The 22,462-nt window shown below is 38.4% G+C and overlaps 1 protein-coding gene and 1 long non-coding RNA gene across 2 annotated transcripts; both read right to left on the bottom strand.

The window, feature by feature from the left end:
• Positions 1–7,844: 7,844 nt before the first annotated feature.
• Positions 7,845–17,352, bottom strand: LOC107713998 (aminopeptidase N-like). The gene is made up of 20 exons (XM_016519689.1): positions 16,793–17,352; positions 16,565–16,707; positions 16,291–16,427; positions 16,018–16,144; positions 15,718–15,872; positions 15,498–15,611; positions 15,254–15,397; positions 15,089–15,154; positions 14,916–14,981; positions 11,585–11,757; positions 11,050–11,126; positions 10,502–10,635; positions 10,337–10,392; positions 10,106–10,253; positions 9,944–10,032; positions 9,743–9,853; positions 8,502–8,669; positions 8,275–8,415; positions 8,102–8,183; positions 7,845–7,994 (listed from the first exon to the last, which is right to left on the bottom strand). Exons 1-20 carry the CDS (start codon positions 17,350–17,352, stop codon positions 7,845–7,847), a joined length of 2,841 nt encoding a protein of 946 aa, XP_016375175.1.
• Positions 17,353–20,968: 3,616 nt separating this feature from the next.
• LOC107714038 (uncharacterized) lies at positions 20,969–22,418 on the bottom strand. The gene is made up of 3 exons (XR_001636950.1): positions 22,135–22,418; positions 21,639–21,730; positions 20,969–21,015 (listed from the first exon to the last, which is right to left on the bottom strand). It is a non-coding gene; the product is annotated as an uncharacterized LOC107714038 (long non-coding RNA).
• Between the last annotated feature and the right edge of the window lie 44 nt (positions 22,419–22,462).

The following is a 22,462-nucleotide window of genomic DNA, read 5'->3' as shown; positions in this document are numbered from 1 at the left end:
TCCCTGACAAAGATTAAGCCTATAGTCCTAGACTAAAATGGTCATTTAAACCAAATTAACAGTAATCTGCTTTTTCTGTCATGGTTTTAAATAGTCTAAACTTAGTCTAGTCCAGAGTTTAATAGGTAGAGGCTGATATTAAACCTAACAATCTTTTGCTGCACATCAGAACTATATTCTTCGGTTTTTCTCATTGTGATGGATGATTAAGTGAATTTGGCCCTTATGTTACCCCATGTTTATAGTCCTGTGAAACAGGAAGTCATGGCTGGATAATGTCAACCTCCTAGTCACCCTGATGTGCTAAAAATGTTAATATGACTGGTAATATTTTTTAGAGGTATTTTGCTCATAATAATTTCTAGAGGTACACTGTACTAATACTTCTGGCCAATATTAGAGAAAAAAATATTTTCATAATGTGATTTTATTGAAAGGTTTTTTTTTTTTCAACATTTTTTTCACATTCTTCCTTGATCATATTTACTAAGGGTGCCAATACTTCTGACCATGACACTCTCTCTCTCTCTCTCTCTCTCTCTTTCTCTTTGAGTGGATGTTGTGAGTGAGTGGGTGGAGTTGGCGTGAGAGTGTGGTGCAGCAGGAGTAAGTTTCTGTCTCCTCTTTCTAAAAACTTTCCTTTATTTGTGTCAGTTTTTTAGAGTTTATTGATAGTAATTTAAAGGGTTGAGTTGTTGTGTAGAAAAAAAAAAAAGCTTTCTGCAAAGTTAGAAGTTGGGAACGTACTCGCCAATGTTTGCTGGCCAGGCATGGAGGCTGTGGCGGTGCCTTCAGGTAATGCAGCGTTTGAGCATCTTTCATGGAGACACAGAATTAAAATCTTGCCGGTGATGAATTGCTCGGTTGAAGAATGTAGTTTGGCTGTTGGAAAGGCAGCCGGGTATGAGAGTATCTTGTCAGTGTCAAGAATGAATAGTGCTGTCTTTATTTTTCTCGACAGTGTAGAGAAATTGAATAGTGTGGTTCAAAGTGGGATAAAAACAAAAGATACTTTTACCCCAGTAATGCCTTTGTTTCAGCCAGCAAGGAAGAATGTTCCTCCTCTCATAAAGGCTGATTTATTATTGGCAGAATTATTAAGGAAATTTGAAATTGTGCCAGTTGGGTTTACTGATTATTCTTTAGTTTTATGTCAGGTTTTATTGCAAATGTTATGATTAAAAGTGCATTTTGGCATTTTAAAACATCATTTGTTATGTGACTTGAATTTGAAAGTGTTCCGTTTCTTTTAGAGTCAATTTAAATGAAGAAAACAATGTATCAGTGATTAAAAACAATGGTGGGATTATGGAAAGATTTAAATAAAATTACTTTGTCAACAGTACTTTCAATGTTTCTCGAGATATAACTCAAACTAGGAGAAAATTGGAATCTGAAATAGCAAATTTACAAGCCTTGGCTGATGTTCAAAGATAATCAAGAGAAGCTGAGACATTAAAGTACAAAAAATATCTTTTGGACAATATGCTTGGGATAAAGGCACAAGGAGCTTTGGTAAGAGAACGTAACTCAAATTGGATGTTCCATATAAACTTTTCTTCAGTCTGGAGAAAAAAAAAATGGCCAATGCAGGTATATTCACTCTTTATGGTCTGAAAATGGTCAAATGGCTGCAAGGTTATATGGTGAACTGTTTAAGAGTGAATACGAAGAAAATGACTTGCTATCTGCCAGTTTTTGTGAAGGATTGCCCAATGTTGCTTAAGACTCAAAGCCACAGCTGGAAAGACCCTTGTCTAACCAGGAACTTCTAAATGCCCTTAAAGATATGGAGTGTGGGATGTCTTCTGGTATTGATGGACTCCCTGTGGAGTTTTATAAAGAATTTTGGTCTGTGAGTCTAACAGAAGGCGTTTTGTCTTGGAGTATAAGATTAATGCCATTGTTTGACCTATTGAGTTTTTTTTTTTTAATGTGCAGAGGAATATACTTAATGTAAGTTTATTCTGGGTGCTGGTTATGGCTAGAAACAAAAAATAAATGGCAGTTAATTAATTTCTTGGTGGGTCAAGCAAAACTTGAAGAATGCACATGGTCAAGAGATTCTACCGGTTTTTAAAGCATTTGTTTGGTCTAGGATTCTAATAGATTTTAGGTTTTAGGCACAGCCACCAAAAATCAGACTTCAGCACCTCTTTTTACTTTGAGATCATTCTGAGGTTAAATACAGATTTACAATCATAACAAGAAATAGTCAAATAGAAACTGTTTTTGAAATTACATTTTTTTGCATAGCTATGACAGAAAACACTGGCATCTAACAATGACTTGGAAAAAACTGTTAATCTTACAAATAGCGCATATACATAAACCCAAATAAACATATAAATAAAACAGTTATCAAATAAACATGTGTCCTATTCTATGTCCTAAACTCATTAAACATTGGTGTCTCATATTTTAGAGCAGTGTATGTGTGAAACAATTCAGATGTAACCCCCTTTGTAATTGTTAACATTTTCGTAAGTAACTGTCATTTAATTCCATATTTTTTTTCTCAGTAACCGTAACTGATTACGGTTACATTTATTTTGTAATTAAATGACATAATACTGTTACATTTAACTAGTTACTCCTCAACACTGGTTATAGTTTATAATTCTGTCATCATCTGGCAATGCTACATAGCTACATTTAGGAAATGGCATTTGTCTTTTAATGTATGTTGCAAGCAAACACAAAAAATGAGAGCCTGTGATATAATAACACAAAATGTGAAAACAATAGCACAATTAAAAAACTGTCGTATGTTAACTGATGTGTTCCATTAAGTTCTTTTTGGAATCAGCAGTTGCATGCTACTGTATTTAACCAGGAAATAATGCAGATATGCAACAAAATCAACTAAACGAACCAAGTGTACTGATGTTTCATAACATATATTTTTATTTAGTCAAAGTCTTAGCTGAAAAATCTATAGAAACAAATACAGGTACATACATTAAGCAGACAGGACTGAAAAATAAAGTCTTCACATGCTTAAAAAATACTTACTTTTTGCTACTGTCATTGCTAATGCTGTAGTATTATTAAGTACCATGAAGAAGCAGGAGAGAAACTTGATTTGAGGAGATATTTGCGGTGCAAAGTGTAAGCAAATTGTAATTAAATTTGCTAGGCTCTTGCTCCGCGCAGCGGGGTGATGGTGGGCTGGGCTCTGGGTCTGGCTGTGTTCCGGATAGGGGGTTGACACTCCCCAGACACCGGATGATGGCCTCCCTCCAACTTAGTCCAGTGGTGTCTGGTGGGGTCAATGGCGTGGTGAAGATTCACCCCGATCCAGAACAGAGACTTCAGTGTCTCATCATCAGATGTGCAGGTCGTGGCGAAAACACTGAAGTCCCTGGCGAAGTCGAGCAGGTCAGGGTTAGCACGGGCAATGGAGATGAGTCGGGAGGCGTAATAATCCATAAAGTAAACAAAAAACTGACAAAAACAGGAAAAAATAAACAGGGAAAACACGACAGATAATCTTTTTCTTTTCTTTTCTGGGTCCGGTCTTCTGTCACGCTAAGGTGAGATAAACACATGAAGAGGACGATGAAGAATTTCCAATAACACTTTTATGATTCCACAAGAGGGTAGATACAGGACGGACGGGCAGGATGCACATGTAGGGACCAAGTAGACCAGGCGAGGGAACATAGGACTGAACACAACTTAAATACATAGGCAACTGAAGATAATTAACGAGACACACCTGAACCAAATGACAATCAAACATGAGGGAAAAACTGGGTCACACAGAGCACATGAGGAATGAAAACACAACAAAACAGGTCCATAGGTCTGACACTCTTTAGTATGATATCTAGGTGAAATAGTCTCTATGTGCTGAGAATTAACTGACATCTGTGATGTAAGGCGGCTAGCTGATGATCGGTTTAGCCAGTCTGTTTGCTTCCTGACCTGGGCCCCAGTTACTCAAATACAAACTCTAAGACTATGTGCCATATTTCTAGAGAGAAGAGTGGCACCATCTATTGCTATTTACACAGTGCAAATAGCCGCAGCCATAACTGACACTTCAAATCAACATTTTAATTTAACTTTTACTTAAAGGGGTCATATGACGTTACTAAAAAGAACATTATGTTGTGTATTTGGTGTAATGCAATGAAAGTAGTTTCACTTTCACAACGAAACACACAGCGTCACACACGAAGGGCTAGAGTGAGGAACGGCCGGCGGATTAGAGCGAGCGGCGGCTGTAGATATGTGGGGGCGTGTTAGAATGAGCCGTATTAGGAGGGCGTGGTTGACTCTTAACTTTTATAAAGAATATCTCTTTGGATTTGAGACTTTAGTCTTTGCAACTTTACAGATCTTCTTTATGCACCAAGAGCTTGTAACACTCCAAAGAGAAAGGAAAAATTTAAATCGCATCATATGACCCCTTTAAAGTAGTCTTTAATAATGTCTGAAAATATATCCAAATGAATAACCTAACACAAGTAATATGCTTTATGTCTTGCGTTCTCAGTCTGCAGCAAACTGTTTATATGTTTTTATATATAGGGCTATTCGGCCATCTAGTGGTTACACCAGGGTTACTCATTGCGCGGCTCGCCAAGCTTTAATTTGTGGCTCGCATGGCAGTAAATAATGCGATGATAAGATCATGCAGTCAATACAGATATTTTATAAAAACATTCAAAACAAGCAGGGCTACAACATAACCCATTAAAAAACTCACACCGTGTCTACACCGGACGCGACTGGCACGACACGTGACAAAAGACAATAAAGCCCATTTTAATCAGTGATGTTCTGTCTACACTGGATGCGACACAGCGCGATACATGCGACACGTAAACTGATGCCTCGTTCTATTTATGACGAACTGTACTGACACAATGTTCAAATGATTTGCAACGGTCCCTTTTTTTGCGTAGCGGCGCAACAACTGTCGCATTCGTTGTAGACATGGTCAGACAGTGTCTGCTCTATTACAAATAATATATATATATATATATAAACCTAACACGGGGGCATTACAAGATGGAAATATAGCCTAGAAAAGATATTTAAACTTGCTCTGCCCTTACGTCACTGCGGAGTTGCCAGTTTTGACAATCTTTCCAGGTCTTAATGCCGAATGTGCTCTTCATGGATGGTTAGATACATGATGGGCTAATGTAGAAAAAAAAATAACTTGAGGTCTTCTCAGCATTAAGGTAATCCTGCTTTTTTTCATTAAGGAAATCATCTTGTCTCAGTTACATATTTGACTGGTAAATAATAAAGAATGCGAACCTCCTCCTGTACTGTCTGCCTGCCTTCCTGCCAGCCCTTTGCCATCCCCTGTCACCATCCCACATCCGCTCCTTTGTCCTCCTCCTAAGTCCCCCTCCATCCTTACCTTTTTCTCTGCGGCGCGAGGCCACGCCTTCCGGGAGGGGGACGAACTGTCAGACCTATGGACCTGTTTTGTTGTGTTTTCATCGCTCATGTTCTTTGTGTGACCCAGTTTTTCCCTCATGTTTGATTGTCATTGGGTTCAGGTGCGGTCTGTCTCGTATTTTCTTGATGACCACAAAAAGAACTAAAAATACTCCTTCATTATTGATCGTACAGATAAGAATAAGGTATCATTTGAAACAGCAAAGGGTCTACTTTTATTTGTGTATAGTCATAATGACAACAGAACAAATAAAGAAAATAAACAGGGTGCGTTCTCTGCCGTCTCAGTCTCTGTCACCTCTCTTCACAGACACATAAATAAAACAACCTGAATCTCCACGAATACTTGCCTCGAAGACATGAGAAATATATGTATAGAAAGCTTGAAATGTCTACTTTTAAATGAAAGTCCAAAACAAATATTCTCTGTTAAAGTAATCCATATGAAAACAACGTGATGTCCAGTTTTTCCTGTCTCAACTCAGGCCATGTCCACACGTACAAAGGTATTTTATAAACTTTTTTTATTAAAAAAAAAAGAGTTTTTCCTTTATCTGTTTTTTAAAAAATCTCCGTCCACATGAAAATGCAAAAGAAGCATGCTATGAAGCACTGTCAAGAGCATGCCAAACCAACAGGTGGCAATATAATCTCAACCGTAAAGCCATGTTGGCCAATCAGAAGCCTGAAAAAGTTTCCAGTAGGCGGAGATAACACGCATGCTCCGACGTCACAAGCTAAAATCTCCAGTTTCGCTGTCTACACGATAACACTGCAACCAGAGTTTTTGAAAATATTCACCCTGGCAGGAGTTTTCAAAAGTGTTCGGTGTCAGTGACCTGGTGCTGCGTTTGCATGTGGACGAACGGCCAAACTGCATAGAAAAAGCTGCGGTTTTGAAAATACCCGCGTTCGTGTGGACAGGGCCTCATTATCTCTAATGCGATCACGCCTACAAGCCAATCACGCTTTTCAAATTCTAAACATGCACATGAGACGCATGCGCATGTAAACGCCCACATCGCCTCAGCGTAAACAAACAAGTTAATCCCGGCTACTTTTTGTTTCTGGAAAAAGACACGCTGAGAGGAATAACCCAGAATTTACCTCAGAAAAAGAACACAACGCGATGCGTCGCGCAGCCAGATCCAGTGGAGAATATAATTCTGATGAGTAGCCTAGATTACTTGCATCTGTTGTTATTGTGTTATTGTGACTAACTTGTACACATTTTACTAGTTACACTTTTCCCAAACTATAATTCCTGACTAAATGTATGAAATCAAGTGAAACATTTTGAAATATGTGTCATTTCATTGTCTAAATGTCTCACAACGCCAGGATGTGTTTAATGTTTTATAACATATAAAACCACAAGATATAAAATTAGTGTTAAAGGGGTCCTATTGTGCCCTTTTACAAAGTCTTGATTTTGTTTTGGGGGTGTACTAGAACAGGCTCTCATACTAGGTTGTTTGAAAAACACATTATTTTTCACATATTTTACATTATTTCTCTAGTGCAGCTCAACCAGGTCTCGTCCCATTCGTTCCTGGAAAATATGCGTTGTAGTCCAAACGAGTCGTTCATTGTAGTTTTTGAAAAGTGATTTCTGTTAAATAAAATATCTCCTTTTGAATTAGACTTTGAGCTTTGTAACTTCACAGATATTTTTTATGCTCCAACAGCAACATTATGGACTAACTAAAGTTGAAAAAGTGAAAAAGCATAATAGGACCCCTTTAACACTATAATATTAGAGTCTATGAATGTTTGGCACAAAGGTGTGTCACTAAACCGCAAGTCATTTATCGGTCATGTCTGATATGAAATTCTGATTATGAAAATCAGAAACTGTTACTTGATAGGTTTCTTGAGATAACACTATTTACTGGCTGGTTGTTCAAATGACAACATGTAATTAAAGATACATATTCACAATATAAAAATAATGGTATACTACAAAAAATAAAAATAATGGTTATTGTTTACCATCCGTACAATACCGTAAAATAGTACAAAAGTTAAATTGTTGTTAGAAAAATAAAAATTAATTCATGTATTGAGGTTTTTATTTTCAAATATCAAAATTATAAATAACAAAGAGTTCTGTACTATTTGCATATTCAATTCTGTTTCATTCTGCAAAGTTGTTTTATCGTTATACAATTTATTTTTTACAAAAAAAAAAATCAAAGGGAAAACAGACAATTATACCAAGGCACACCTTAAAGAAAGATATTTGCATGTCGTATACATCATCATAGGAAGAAAGCAGCTCTGGAAAATACTGAGATTTAGAACATCATCAATTATAAATAAGCATTTTCTTTAATGCTCATCTAGGCCAAGCAAAACAATATCCCAGTGTTCCTTTCCTCCACTGAGCAAACAAACTACAGTATTTGCATCTTTCAAAGTTACGATGGATTTATAAACCATTCTAAGACTGCTTGTTGGTTCTTTTCGACCCATTTGATGTTGGCCTTAGTCCTCTCGATGGATTGCTGAATGGCAAGGGTTCCTGAACCGAAACCTATGTGAGCGTAGTCATCCCTGAACTGTATCAGCTGTGTTTTTAAAACAGGAAAGTAGATTAAGAAACATTCAAATATAAGTTTCTGCTGTACAAGATGACAGTCAAATAAATATAGCAGTTATTGGGAAGATCACATACCTGTTCCAATTCAAATGGAGTTGAGAATCTGTTTGTGACGCCACTGATCAGATTGGGGAATAAGTAAGATTTACCACCATACCTAATTGTAAAATAAAAGAAGTGAATATGTAGTTAAAGAAAACTTCTATCTGTATTGTTAATCAAACAGAGTCCCCAGTATTTTTTCTTACTCATTGAAAATGTACTCCCAGTTGGCTCTAACAAAATCCCAGGCCAATGGTTGGCCGACCACATTGCTTGCAATGCTGATGATGGTAGAGGTGGCATCTTGTTTTCGAATTTTTTCTGGATCCAAAGTGTATTTGAGATACCTACAACATAAATCAAAGCACGTGTATTTAGCTTAATACAGTGAGAGCTGTATGTATTTGTCAGCATTAACCTGCAGTGAGCTCACCTGTTCAGTAACCAGGGCTCAGTGGCACATGCCATTGCCGCTCTCAGTTTATCTTTTTCTGAAGCAACAGTGGCTTTTTCAAACATCTCCCAAGCAAAGTTCCACTCCTCCTCACCACCTGCAGCAATGGCACTGCAGTACACTGCAGACCTCAAGTTGGCCTTAATACTGAAGCAGTGAGAAAATGTAAAAATGACAGTTAAATGGTAATCTATTAAAAGGATTGTTCGCACAAAAATGAAAATTTTGTCATTAATTACTCACTCTCATGCCGTTCCAAACCTGTAAGACCTTCATTCATCTTCAGATTACAAATTCAATTACAAATCAGTGGTTCAACCGTAATGTTATGAAGCTATGAGAATACTTTTTGTGTGCAAAGAAAACAAAAACAATGACTTTATTCAACAATTCTTCGTAAAATTACAGTTGAACCACTGATGTCACATGGACTGTTTCACCGATGTCCTTACTACTTTTCTGGGCCTAGAAACATTTCCTAACTGCCTGTCAACATATGTATTTGCATACCTCTGGCACCCGGTTGTGCAAACAGAGCGAGATTGGCAGGCAAACATCAACAACCCAATCTTCCTTCCTGGTATTGTAGTACTGTAACAGTAGATAACATGAACTACCCCCGGGTCCATACCACCACACCTCGTTCTTGTTCCGAGTGGTCCTCAAACCCCATGGGAGGCGGGCGCACTAACAAGGAGGCTGAAGACTGCAGCCACCAGCATCAGACGCTAGTGCACCTCTTGAGGGGAGTGAGGTTTACCTGCACAGCACCTACCCGCTGGCCTCCGTTACAGTACTTTTACTAACTGTACGATAAAGTTTTCTCACCGGTGAATGACACCTGATGTATTATTGTAGTAATGTTGTCTCTGATCGTCTGATCTGTGAGCATATATGCGTTCAGGAGGTGTGGCTTTGGACAGTGATTTGCAGGGAGGGTGGGACGTTCGTTTTCAGTGCTATCAGGCTAAAGTTAGCATTTTCAAAGATATCCTACTGCACCTTTAATTTGTGATCCGAAGGTGAACGAAGGTCTTACTGGTTTGGAACAGCATGAGGGTGAGTAATTAACGACAGAATTTTCATTTTTGGGTGAAATATCCTTTGAATTTAAGGTAATAAACTTACAATTAAATAGTGTGCATCAATATACATTTTAACTGTGATGCACTCAGGAAACATCATCAGATACTCTAAGATTTCTATTGAGTAAAACTCACGGGTTGACATTTGGATTTTCCATCCACTGTTGGAACCATGTTTTGACGAGAGTCGTACAGGCTTCAAGACCAGTGCTGCAGGCAACTCTGAGTGCATTTACTTGATTATATCTGCAGATACAAAGACATGAATACAATGAATAGATGCTTGAGAGCAAATCTAAATAGTTATTGTCACTACTGTGTATTTACATGAATTACTGGTCAGTATGTCCTGGAGGCACATCCTCCCAATTTGTAAGCCTTGTGAAGTAGTCAAACAAATTTTTCACTTGATTTCCAATGTATGTCTGCAGGTATGAAATAATGTGATAATTCAAGCTCAGTTGAGTTGACATTATGAAATATTCAAGACAAACTTGCCTGCATGGGGCCGTACACCTCTGTGCGATCAAACATGAGGTAAAAGTAGTCCAGGTTATCGAGAGCAGACTCCCACGGCATGTACTCCGTTTCAGAGGCTAGGAACAGCGTGGTTCTTAGAGCCAATGTCATTTCAATAATTCCTGCTCTGTAAAGGAAAAAGATGCTTTTAGTATTTGGACTGACTGGAAATTAGCCTCATAACTTTGAAGAATGAAGTTCAGATCTCACTTGGCCAGGTTAAAAGCATCGTCAATTATCTGTGCCCGGTTAATAACTGGAATGCTCTAATTGAAATCAAATTAAATAAATTACTGTCAATTATTATACTGAATGAAAAGAAATCCAAACAATCCAACAATACAAATCTGTTTTAATTAATGTAATTCTTCTTACCTGTCTTGAAGTCTGGAGAACATTAAGTAGGCGTTGCCAGTTTTCATCATCATAGTTAACCCTGTAGTATCCTGTCACATTGATGTTGGCCAGAACCCACTCATCACCACTAATTTTCATGTGATCCGATTGGTCTAAATTAGAAAAGTAGAGCCGAAATACATGGATTTGTTAAAGCAAATACAGTTTTACCCTTTATTGACATCCAATGAGAATTTGTGAATATAATTACAAGCAAAGTTCATCAAAACATGAAAAACCTGTCATCATTTACTCATCATAATGGCTCTGTGGAACATAAAAAGAAGTTTAACAGAATGGCCATATTTATAAAATAGCTCTAGCTTTTTATAAAATAAAAAGATTTGAAATATAGTATACAAATATTATGGACTACTTTTATTTAGCTTTTTTCTTTGGAGTTCCACATAAGAAACAAACTCATAAGGATTTGGAACAACATGAATGTGAATATGTAATGACAGAATTGTCATTTTTGGATGACCTATCATTTCCACTGTAAATATAACTGTGATATTTAAACTCACCAGTTTTCTGTAGCAGCCAGTGTAGGGATTGTACTGCTTCTTTTTTTGTCCATGAAATTGGTACAAACCACTCATAACTGAAAAAAATTAAAATATTGTGATACATTAATTCCACAAGTGGGATATATGTAATAAACTGGTATGAAAAAGGAAATCATTCTAAATATATGTTATTGATCTAATTTTGAACAATTCATCTGTGCATATATATTTCATTACGGCGTTACTATAAACTTCTCTCCAGTGATGTATGCCAAACTTTTCCAATCATTTAGTCTGTTTAACCCTGCCCCTTTCTTACAATCGACTGCAATCTCACAATAAGAAAATCTGCCTCCGTCCAATCAACAACTGATTGATAGAGTCAAGTCCCCATCCTATTTTTTTTTATTGTTTGTTTTACTCATATTTATGTCACAATATGGAAGAAAATACTTCAGTTTCATATCTAGTAAACTGCGCTTTGATTGAAATCAGTAATAGGTACTTTGTGATAAAGTTTTTTTTTTTTTCCTCAAAATATTTTTTGACATACTTAAATTCTGATGGCCTGTCTGGTTTAGTTTCAGGGTCCAGGAGGAAGTGCTCCTGTGTGATCTGGCCAGTTGCCGTGTTAATAGTGACCACAGGAAAGCCCATTTGAAGAATCCAGCGGTCCATAATCTCTTGCACAGTTTTGGGAAGAGTGGTACCACTGCTGTCCACAGCCTACAACATTTCAGATATGAGCACATGTGTTTTGTGGCAACAAATCGTACTCGGTTACTAACGTAACCTTGATTCCCTGAGATACGGGAACGAGTACTGCGTCTGCTTAAGACGCTACGGGAAAAACTCCTTTTTCTCTAATGACTGAATCCTTTTCAATAACACAGTGTAACTACACGGCCATTGGTTCGTGCAGTGAATCAAAAACGAACCAATGGCTCGGCAGCGGAGCTGCATGAGCCTATGGTGAGAAGCCTGCCAGAGCCCGCCAGAATGGGCGGGGCCATCTCGCTATATAAGCGGACATTTCGCCATAGGATCCTCAGGTTACTTAGACTGAAGCGACGACTGAGTTGTACAGCTACATAGCACGGCCAGCAATGCAGTACTCGTTCCTGTATCTCAGGGAACCGAGGTTACGTTAGTAACTGAGTACATTCCCAATCGATACTCGTACTGCGTCAGTTTAAGACGCTATGGGGAACAAGTACAATCCCACCGTGCTATGCTAGAGGAAAGACTAATACTTGAAGTTGCCTTAAGCACCAAAAGGGGCCCAGAGGGACCAAGTATTTTGCAGGGAAGCCCTGCAGGAGGCAATAGGGCCAAACTCACAGAGGTCGGCCCGGCCTTGAGTAATCGTCCCAAGAGAATTTTGTACAGCCTCGGAACTCAGTGAGGGCCAAGAAAGTACAAGAAGAAGGCAAACGCCAACACACTGCTTTGTCAAATGATAAGAGTGAGCCCGTTTATGCAGAGAGGACCCGGGCCTGTAAGGCCGGGACGTCCAGATTATAAAACCTGGTAAATGTGGATGGCGAGGCCCAGCCAGCCGCCACACAAATCTCTGCAATGGACACACCGCTAGACCAAGCCCAGGAAGAGGCTCTTACTCCCATGGGTCATTGTAGGCCCATAGAAGCGTATGCTAGCGCAATAGCGTCAATTATCCATTTGGAAAGTCTTTGCTTCGTGACCGGAGACCCCTTGGTGCGGCTGCCGAACCATACAAAGAGCTGTGCCAACTGCCTGAAAGGGGCGGAATGCTCAATATAAACTTTCAATGCCCTGACGGGGTAGAGTAAATTCAACTTTTGGTCTTGCTCCGAAGGAGGAAGCACCAATAGAGTTATTACCTGCTCTCTGAACGGAGTCGAGAGCACTTTAGGTATGTAACCATGCCTTGGCAACAGCTCTTGCAGGAAGGACAATATCAGAGATATGTTGCAGAAAATTTTGTCTGCGCCGCGGGCTGTACACCAGGTGGAGAAGACAGACCATGTAGGGGCATAGAGTCGTCTCGTAGACGGTGCTCTAGCCTGAGAGAATGTATTTAGTACGCTCTCGGGGAGGTCCGCAGTAGTGTTAATTTTGTCAGCTATTTTCATTTAAAATTATAATCGTAATGATTGTTGTCATTTGAGAAATTTACTTTTGCATTTCAGGTATTGCACTTTCACCAGTAAGCACAAATCAATAGAATGTGGACTCATACACATGGTGTATTTTACCTCATCTAGTGTACTGATTTATTATAGGCTTTTTATTATAGAATTTAATACCAAAGACTTATGCAATCTCTCTGTCTACATAATGAAAACAGCTAAAACAAAAGAAAAAAATTATAACAGTGAAAGGTCTCGTCTTATTTCGTCAATGAAATTGCATGTTGATATAGTCTTAGTTATCGTTTATTGACCTTATTATCGTCTCGTCTTTGTCTCGTCTTAGTCATGGGAAAAAAGCTTGTCAACGAACATTTTTCGTCATAGTCTTCGTTAACGAAATTAACACTAGTCCGCAGGCTCCCATCGAGAGGCCAAAGGTACAGAGCCCACAGCTCGGGCTGGGGGAGCCATATCGTTCTGTTCGTCTGAGAGAGGAGGTCCTCTCTTAGGGGAATGGGCCGAGACAGCTCTGCGAACCAGTTTTGGTTCCTCCAGAGCATGGCCACTAACAGAAACGTGTGTTTCTGTTCCCTGATTCGCCTGATTACCTGCAGGATCAGGGCGATCGGGAGAAAAGCATAAAGGAGGAGGTTGGGCCAGTCGTGGGCCAACACATCCCTGTGCTTCGAAAAATAAGTTGGACAATGTGAGGAGAAGAGGTCAACCTCTGCCCTGCCGAAGATCTCCCAGATTCTTTTAACTGATTGTGGGTGGAGCATCCACTCTTCTGAAGGGGCATTGCTCTGAGATAGCATGTCTGCACCTTGGTTCAACCTGCCCGGCACATGCGCTGCTCTCAGCAAAAGCAAGTTGAGCTGAGCCCATTTCAAGAGGTGCTCTATGAAGAGGCGCTTCGAGGAGAGACCGCCCTGGCAAACACCACCGTCATGCTGTCCAAGCGGACTAAAACATGGTGTCCCCTTAGGTCCGGCAGAAAGGTGTGAAAGCCCAGACATACTGCCAGCATTTCCAGGCAGTTGATGTGAAGCCGACCCTCCTCTTTCGACCAGTGGCCGAAAACCGGTTTGCCGTCGCACAACGCTCCCCAATCTCTGTTGGAAACGTCTGTCGAAACCACCTTCCTTCTGCAGACCATTTCCAGGGGAACACCCCGGTCCATCCACTGAGGGTCTTTCCAAGGAGCCAGAGTTGCTACGCAGGCCTGGTCCACCTTGACATGGAGGACAGCACAAACGACAGTAACGGCGCGGCATTTGCAACAATGGCACGAGAAAATTTGCTCTTAGAATTTTGCTCTGATAGAAATCGCCGGATGGTGGCAGGGGACCAGAAGACCGCAGCTGCTGCAGACGCTGAAGGCGGCTGGGGAGCGGCGAAGTCAGCCGAGCAGGAAGGGGTCTTGATCTGCTGCGAGGCTTGTTCCTGGCGAAGGCTTGAGTCTCGCAGAGCGAAGATCTTGCAATCGTCGCTGAAGGAAAAGAAATCTGAGGATCCTATGGCGAAATGCCCGCCTATATAGCCAGATGGCCCCACCCATTCTGGCGGGCTTCGTCGCCATAGGCTCGTGCAGCTCCACTGCCGAGTCATTGGTTCGTTTTTAATTCACTACACTGCGTCATTGAAAAGGCTTCCGTCATCTGAGAAAAAGGAGTTTTTCCCATAGCGTCTTAAGCAGACGCAGTACGAGTGAAGTATCGATAGGGAACAGGTAATGACATGGTTGAACAGCCTTGTTTAATTGCAACATACCTTTTGAAGATGCTCCCAAAGGTCTGTGTATACTGTGTTGTTGAATTTGAAATGATCCAGATAAGTCTGTTGAAACAAATTATTGTGAATGTACAAAAACCTTCTCCATTGCAAAAGCATATTAAATTTTTACTGTACAGCACAACAAGGAACAGTGTACAAAGGGGTTTTACCTGTAGGCCTTGAGTAAACACTTTCTCAGTCAGGAAAGTAGATAACATCCTAAGTACAGATGCCCCCTAGAGGAAGAGACTGCATTACCAGACAAACCACATGTAGTCTGTATGTTCTTCATTATTAGACATTATAGTCAACGTAGAAAACAATTCCCATTATACCTTACTGTAGGAAATTGTATCAAACATTTCAGTAATTTGCTCTGGTCTTTGGATCTCCTCTTCTTTAGACGACAAGGGGTGAGACGAGGCCAATGCATCTATGGCGAAAACTTTGTGCACATCATTAAGAACGATCAAATCTTTCTGTGGGATAGAAATAGAGTCAGTTATGATTTCATATGCTCTTAGTGATATCTTTTTGCATTTACCATTTATTGCTCTGGCTTTTGCTTCAAACACTCACAATGTTCCAATCCGGCTCAGCTTCATCTGCACCAAGATATTCTACGTAAGTTGCAAAACCTTCATTGAGCCACAGATCATTCCACCACCTGACAGTCACAAGGTTTCCAAACCACTGAAAAAGGTAGTGAATAGGTGAATTACAGGGGTTTTAAACTGTACTGTTGTGAGGTTGATAAAAATAAAGGTTCAAATTATAAAAAAACGACTCCTGATTATACCTGATGGGCAAGTTCATGGGAGATAACAGTAATGATTCTCTCTTTGTTTTCATTTGACGATATTTCTTCATCATACAGCAGGGCCGTCTCTCTGTATGTGATTAAGCCCCAGTTTTCCATTGCTCCAGTGTTGAAGTCTGGCAGAGCGATTTGATCTGTGCAATATTTTGAGATATGAGTAAAACTTCTAAAATGGCCTACAAATTTTACGTTTTAACCCAAATATTACTTAAATTGTCATTTTGATAATAAAAAAATTGAATTGCCTCATAAAATATAGGTCATATCTTAGGTTCTTACCTGATTTGGGCAGCGGATAGGGGACATTGTAATACTTCTCGAAGAATTTGAGAATTGGTCCAGTCACACTGAGCGCATACTCCCCTTGTCCTGCATTTATGGCTTCTTGACGGGCAAAAATTCTAATCTATATAAATTATAGAATGAAGTGTTTTAGTAGATGAACACATGCTGTTTTCTAACCTTCACTAAATTAGATTAGGGCATAGAGCAGTACGTTTCATTATTAAATTGGTGGAATTTTGTCTGAAGATCTTTGAAAAGATAAGTTACCTGCAGATTTTCAATGTTTTGTTCAATGAAGATGAAATCGCTGACAATAAATGCCAACAAATATGTCGACATTACTTCTGTTGGCGCAAATGTTGTTCTGGTTACAAGAGTGTCATCCACGGTGATGTTAACCTCGTCTGAAAGTCAAAAAGAGACACTGACTGATGAAACAAGTTTAACCTTTTCAAATTATGATTAACTTGATGCTTGGTAAGCTACACTTTCAAAGCAGTTACCCAACACTGCTTCTGTACAGAATAAAGTGTTCATTTACCTATCACAACACCATTGGAGAGGGCTACGGTTGCTGGATCATGGTTAAGAGTAATGTGGAATACTGCTTTCATTGCAGGTTCATCAAAGCAAGGGAATGCCTTCCTGGCATCTGTTGCCTGCATCTGGGTTGTGGCAACCACTCTAAAAAAAGAACAAGGAGATTTAACTATACATGAAAGGTCTTTTGTAGAATAGGAGGAACTGACAAGTCAAAGAAACGTCTTACTTCTTTATTCCATTCTCATAGTATTCACTTCGGTAGAAGCCTCCCAGGTCATCCGAAAGCTCTCCTAAAAATTCTGTGTAGAGCTCATAGCTTTCCCCAGCAGTTAATTCTTCTTTCAGATGAATTGCCATATACTGTGTTTTTGTGTGCATCACAATTGATTCAATGGTAGGAGCTGGTTTGCCTCCAAGTCCAATCAAGGTGGGATGCTTTGTCATGTTCAGCTTGTTGGAGTGAATGAGGATGAGGTTTGTCTTTTCCACACATCTGAAGACCAAGCTGGACAGCCCTGTGAAGATGTAAAGTCCTGTTGGATCCGGCTGGAGCCGTGGCCACAGAGTGATATTGTAAATTTTTGGACTAAGAGTCTGTGGAAGGCGCCACTGGTCCCAGGGTTCATTGGATGGTGCCATTGTTGGATCTGTGGATTTAACCTCATTGTTCTTGGACTTCTCTTGGGAGTAGACCACCGGGAGAGCTGTGATTGTGGCTAGCGCTCCAGCGGCTAACACAATCCCAACTATCCCAACAGTTTTACTGATGTAGAAACCCTTCCCCATGCTTCAGCAATGACAGGATGATATGAGTGAAACTGACATCTGCAGGATGTTTTATTTAAGGCTTGGGAAGATTCTCCTCCCACATTAATTAATGGTTCATCAATTAATACAGCAAAGCTCCAGTGTACAAGAGGGCATCAGAGGGTTTCAGAGGGTCATTGATACCTATGTTGTGGCTAATCAGTGCATATACATAATATATTTATATAAATATTTTCTTGATAAATAGCCATTTTGCATATTTAAAAAACATGCACTGTTGTGAATCCATTCAACCTGAATTTAATTTGCTGACATGTACTATACAACAGTTTACCTAAACAGTTTAGCTAAATTACCTAATGTTTACCAGGAGCAAAGGACAGGATTAAGTATGTACAAAAATGTCAAATAAAAGATGAAAGTAATACGAAGATTTGGCCTTTGGAATATGTTTATTTTATGGAGGAACATTGTATCAGGCATGACGTTTATTATTTAGATAAGTATCTCAGAAAATATAGCCAATAACACAAGACGGACCATTCATTTGAAAATGCATGTAATGATTATCAGACTTTACGGTATCCCACCCTCATCGTATTAACCCATATCAGCTATAAATGAGGTGTTCAACAAAATCACCAGACTCCATAAAACTCACCTTTAAAACAATAAATATTACATTTATTTTGTGCAGTATTTACCTCACTAAATCTAAAGGCTCCCAGTACTTTAGCAGTGATTTGCACTTTTTATAAAAGTCATCTTGTTTTTATTTTTAATTGATTAAAATGATATCTGGTTTTGTTATTAAATATTATGCATCTTTAAAGTCAGAAGAGATGGAGTTCATGACTTCCTGACGTCATCTAAAGGCTCTGGACCTTTGATAGACCTCTATCTTCAAAGATAACATGCAGTATCAGAGATTTCAACATACGCTATTGTTGTTTTGGTTGTGCAACCATGATTAGTCAAAAATTTGCAGACATACTCTCATGTATGAAACAGATTTTACCCCATGATTGTTGACAATTTTTAGAGGCAGTAAGTGCACAAAATTATATTCTACATTTAGATCTGGTGACACTGCAGATTCTTTGTGACAATAAAATGTTTTTTAACACAAAAATTAAGGGCTAATATAATGTTTTATTTTGTAAATGTGGAGAAGGTCAGGAATCAAGCTCATACTAGTCTCAAATGCAATGTAACCAAAAGATATTTACACCCGTGAAGAACCCTTTCATGGTCCATATCTGTTAAGTAATTAATAAAAACTTTAAAGGGGTCATATGATGCGATTTCAAGATTTCATTTATCTTTAGAGTGTTACAAGCTCTTGGTGCATTGTTTGAGAGAGGCGGGGCATAGAGGACCTACAATAATGTACAGTATTTGAAAAAAAATGTGTTTTTTGAACATTAAAGCATGTCAACAAATTCTGTTACACCAAATACACAAAATAATGATATTTAAAATAGCATCATATGACCCCTTTAAAAAAAGTAAGACTTGAATTTGGACAAAAACATTTTTAATGACCAAGTAACATTTAATATAAATTATTAATGTGTAACATTAGTAGTTGGTCTGTTGGCATAAATGACACATGTTAGTACAGTACTGTGGAATTTTGCTACATCACAGACAAAATACAAAACAACACTATAATCAAAATTGGAAAAGGTTTGTCTGCAAACCAAAGTCTGAAATTGAAAAGGTACATTGTAAATGATTGGACCCAGTAGTGTGCTTCGGATTTTTAAGAGACCTCAGGTGATGGTCAGTCGTAAGTCCATAAATGGCAATATCTACAGTATCTATGGCAATGAATGTCAACACAGTAACAACACACACAAAAAAACACAATGATCAGACATGCAAACTCAAAACGGGGAGAGACTGGGCACTTTTATATTGATGTCCCCAATATTGATGTTACGGGGTATTTCAGGAAGGTTCATATTTTTCACAGCAGAAACAGCTCGTGCTGGTGCGGCAGACAGACCACCCTGCCAAAACACAAAAAAATATATTTTATTACTGTTATTAACCTCAAACTTCTAGTTTTTTCATGAACTATCATACTGGATTTATTCAGCATTAAACTGAAGCCCAAACTTGGCCTATGAACAATATTCTGTAACCCAATCTTATAAGTCCAGTGAAAAAATTCAGGCTAAACCCGGCCCAAAACAAAATATGATACAATTAAAATAAAAAACATACTACAAAATTACAAACACAAACTCAAAGTTATACAAGAAAAACTACATGACCCCGACCTGACCTCAACAGAACTGTTAAACACTGCATTTTGTTGTCAAAGTACAAAGTACGGTAGAGTTTATGAACCACCACCATCCTGTTTCTACGGTCTTTAACCAAATGTTGTGGATGGATGTTGCTTTGGTTCTCTTTAATGTGTGTGTTGTATTGTCTTATGTAACATTTCCTCATTTTAACCCCTTCCATGTATACATAAGAGTACGTCTAGTGTTGTCAAACATTATCAATCATTATTGCCTCGACTCCAGATAGCATATCAGGAACACAGTGACTGTGTGAACCAATGATATCAGCCCAGATACCTTTCACTATTTTAGGCCTTTCATCTTTGATACAGCCAAAAGATTTGCAGGAAAAAGAAAGTGATGCTAAACAAGATTAATGAAAATGTCTTTTGAGATATCATTCATGTTTTTCACAAACATTTCCGAGGCTCTGTGTCAACCATGCAGCTAAAAATCAAGTTAATGTGTACAATATTATTTAACCTGATTTTTTTTTAAAGTTAAAATTAGCATGTATCTTTCAGAGAAAGCTATTTAAAAATGTCCCTTCCTGTTTGGGTTGAGGCACAGCAATGCATGTAAAGATGTCTGAATAAACTGGAGCGATTACCGGTTACTCTGTCAATGTGAACTCACCTCCGATTTCTCCATTCTGTTCTGCAGCTCCACTTGGGTGACTATTTCATTCATGTTAGTTTCCAGAACCATCCCACCCATGACAACTTCCTGGAGAATGTAATGAACCTGGAATAAACAACAAAAACGTAAACTTTCAAGCCTTTGTTTTTCATTAGTAACTTAAAAAAAAAAAGACTTATGAATAAACAGCTAGGCCTGAGTTACAAAACACATTTCACAATTTGATTCCGTCTTATTGGGGTATATTATAGTAAATATTTGAAATATATTTATTAAAAACAACCAGTTCGTAGGAGTCACTTGTTCAGGAATCCAGTTATACTTATTTACCTGTATGTTTTAATGTACTAAAAGAACTGCTTCATAGGAACCATTTGTTTGTGAATCGGATGCAAAATGCGATTCATAAAATCAATACTTTAACACAAACAGCTCAGCTGACCGAATCAGAGCATTAAACTGAGACTGGACCATAACCCTAAAAATATACACATGCACAGGACTACTGATGCGCAATATCAAATATGTTACATATGGCGTACTCAGACGAGTTACCATAAAGCCATACATTGCCATTTCCAAGTAATTCCCTCCACTCATAAAACATTTTTGCTGATTAGATAACTAACAAAAGCAATGTAGTGTACACTTCTATCATGAACAGGTTTTACAGTGGTGCCATAATCCAACAGGCAATTTGGCATAGTGTCTGTAGATCAGCTTGTAGTCAGAGCCTCCGATCAAACTAAAAGTGAAGAGCAAAACTACAGTAAATACCTTTTCAGTTTTATTGAGCACCTCAAAATAACTTTTGAGATTTCCATCCACATACAGTACTACAGGTGCATCTCAATCAATTAGAATGTCGTGGAAAAGTTTATTTATTTCAGTAATGAGCTGAAGGCCACTGTCAAAGAAACCTGGGCTTCCATACCACCTCAGCAGTGCCACAAACTGATCCCCTCCATGCCACGCCGAATTGAGGCGGTAATTAAAGCAAAAGGAGCCCCTACCATGTATTGAGTACATGTACAGTAAATGAGCATACTTTCCAGAAGGCCAACAATTCATTAAAAATGTTTTTTTTTATTGGTCTTATGGAGTATTCTAATTTGTTGAGATTGTGAATTGGTGGGTTTTTGTTAAATGTGAGCCAAAATCATCACAATTAAAAGAACCAAAGACTTAAACTACTTCAGTCTGTGTGCATTGAATTTATTTAATACACGAGTTTCACAATTTGAGTTGAATTACTGAAATAAATTAACTTTTCCACGACATTCTAATTTATTGAGATGCACCTGTAGATGTAGAGATATGGTTAACAGTAAGCCCTTATGTGTAACATTATTATGCAGATTATGTCACCTTCCACCCTCCAGAAAACTGCAGACATTGTCATCTCTTTTGGACACCAGATGAAAGGTCTCCCTAATGATCTGTTGTTGCATGTCTTCTGCCTGTGAAAAGAAACGTGATAAATTAATTTTACCTTGGATTTTCCACATTAAAATATACAGAGGAGCGAATGAAACATTAGTGGTTTAACATTATATAAAAATAAAAATGACTACTATGAACATGTAATATAAATTATTACATTTATATAGATGAGCATATGCATATATAATAAATAAGCAACAACAAAATGAAGAACTGAAGCTAAGAAAACAATCAGACAAAAATAAACATTCCATATCTCAAAATTTGTATTTGTACACAAATGTTTTATCTGAAGCTGCATGTTCAACTATGATATATTGAATAAAAGACACTAATTCAATTAATCTGCTGGTAGTATCAATAGTAAGAATGGCAATAGCTGGCAAATGCGGCTTCAGTGTCTTCTATGCGCTTATCTTACAAAATATTGGTAGAATCTGATGAGCCTGGGTTTCCCATGGTTGTTAAAAATGAGAATAGCCTTGATCATCCTTGCCGCTTGATTATTTTTATGTGGTTACTCTTTTTTTAGCTAAGCTTCAGCTTGTCAATAAAAAAACGACTCTAGTGTCACGTGACTTTTGCATTATAAAAGTCCGTTGTACATTGTAATATTTGGCGGTATTTGTTAGTATTCGTATAAAAATCAATTTTACAGATAATCCCATTATACTTCACAAACTATGACTACCGTGGTAATTTTTGTAATGAGTCATGATTTTTGTAATCAATTTTCACCTGCGTTCAAT

Source organism: Sinocyclocheilus rhinocerous, unplaced genomic scaffold (genome assembly GCF_001515625.1).
Source record: "Sinocyclocheilus rhinocerous isolate Xijiao unplaced genomic scaffold, SAMN03320098_v1.1 scaffold568, whole genome shotgun sequence".
Classification (NCBI taxonomy): Eukaryota; Metazoa; Chordata; class Actinopteri; order Cypriniformes; family Cyprinidae; genus Sinocyclocheilus; species Sinocyclocheilus rhinocerous.
This window is presented reverse-complemented; position numbering and strand designations above follow the sequence as displayed.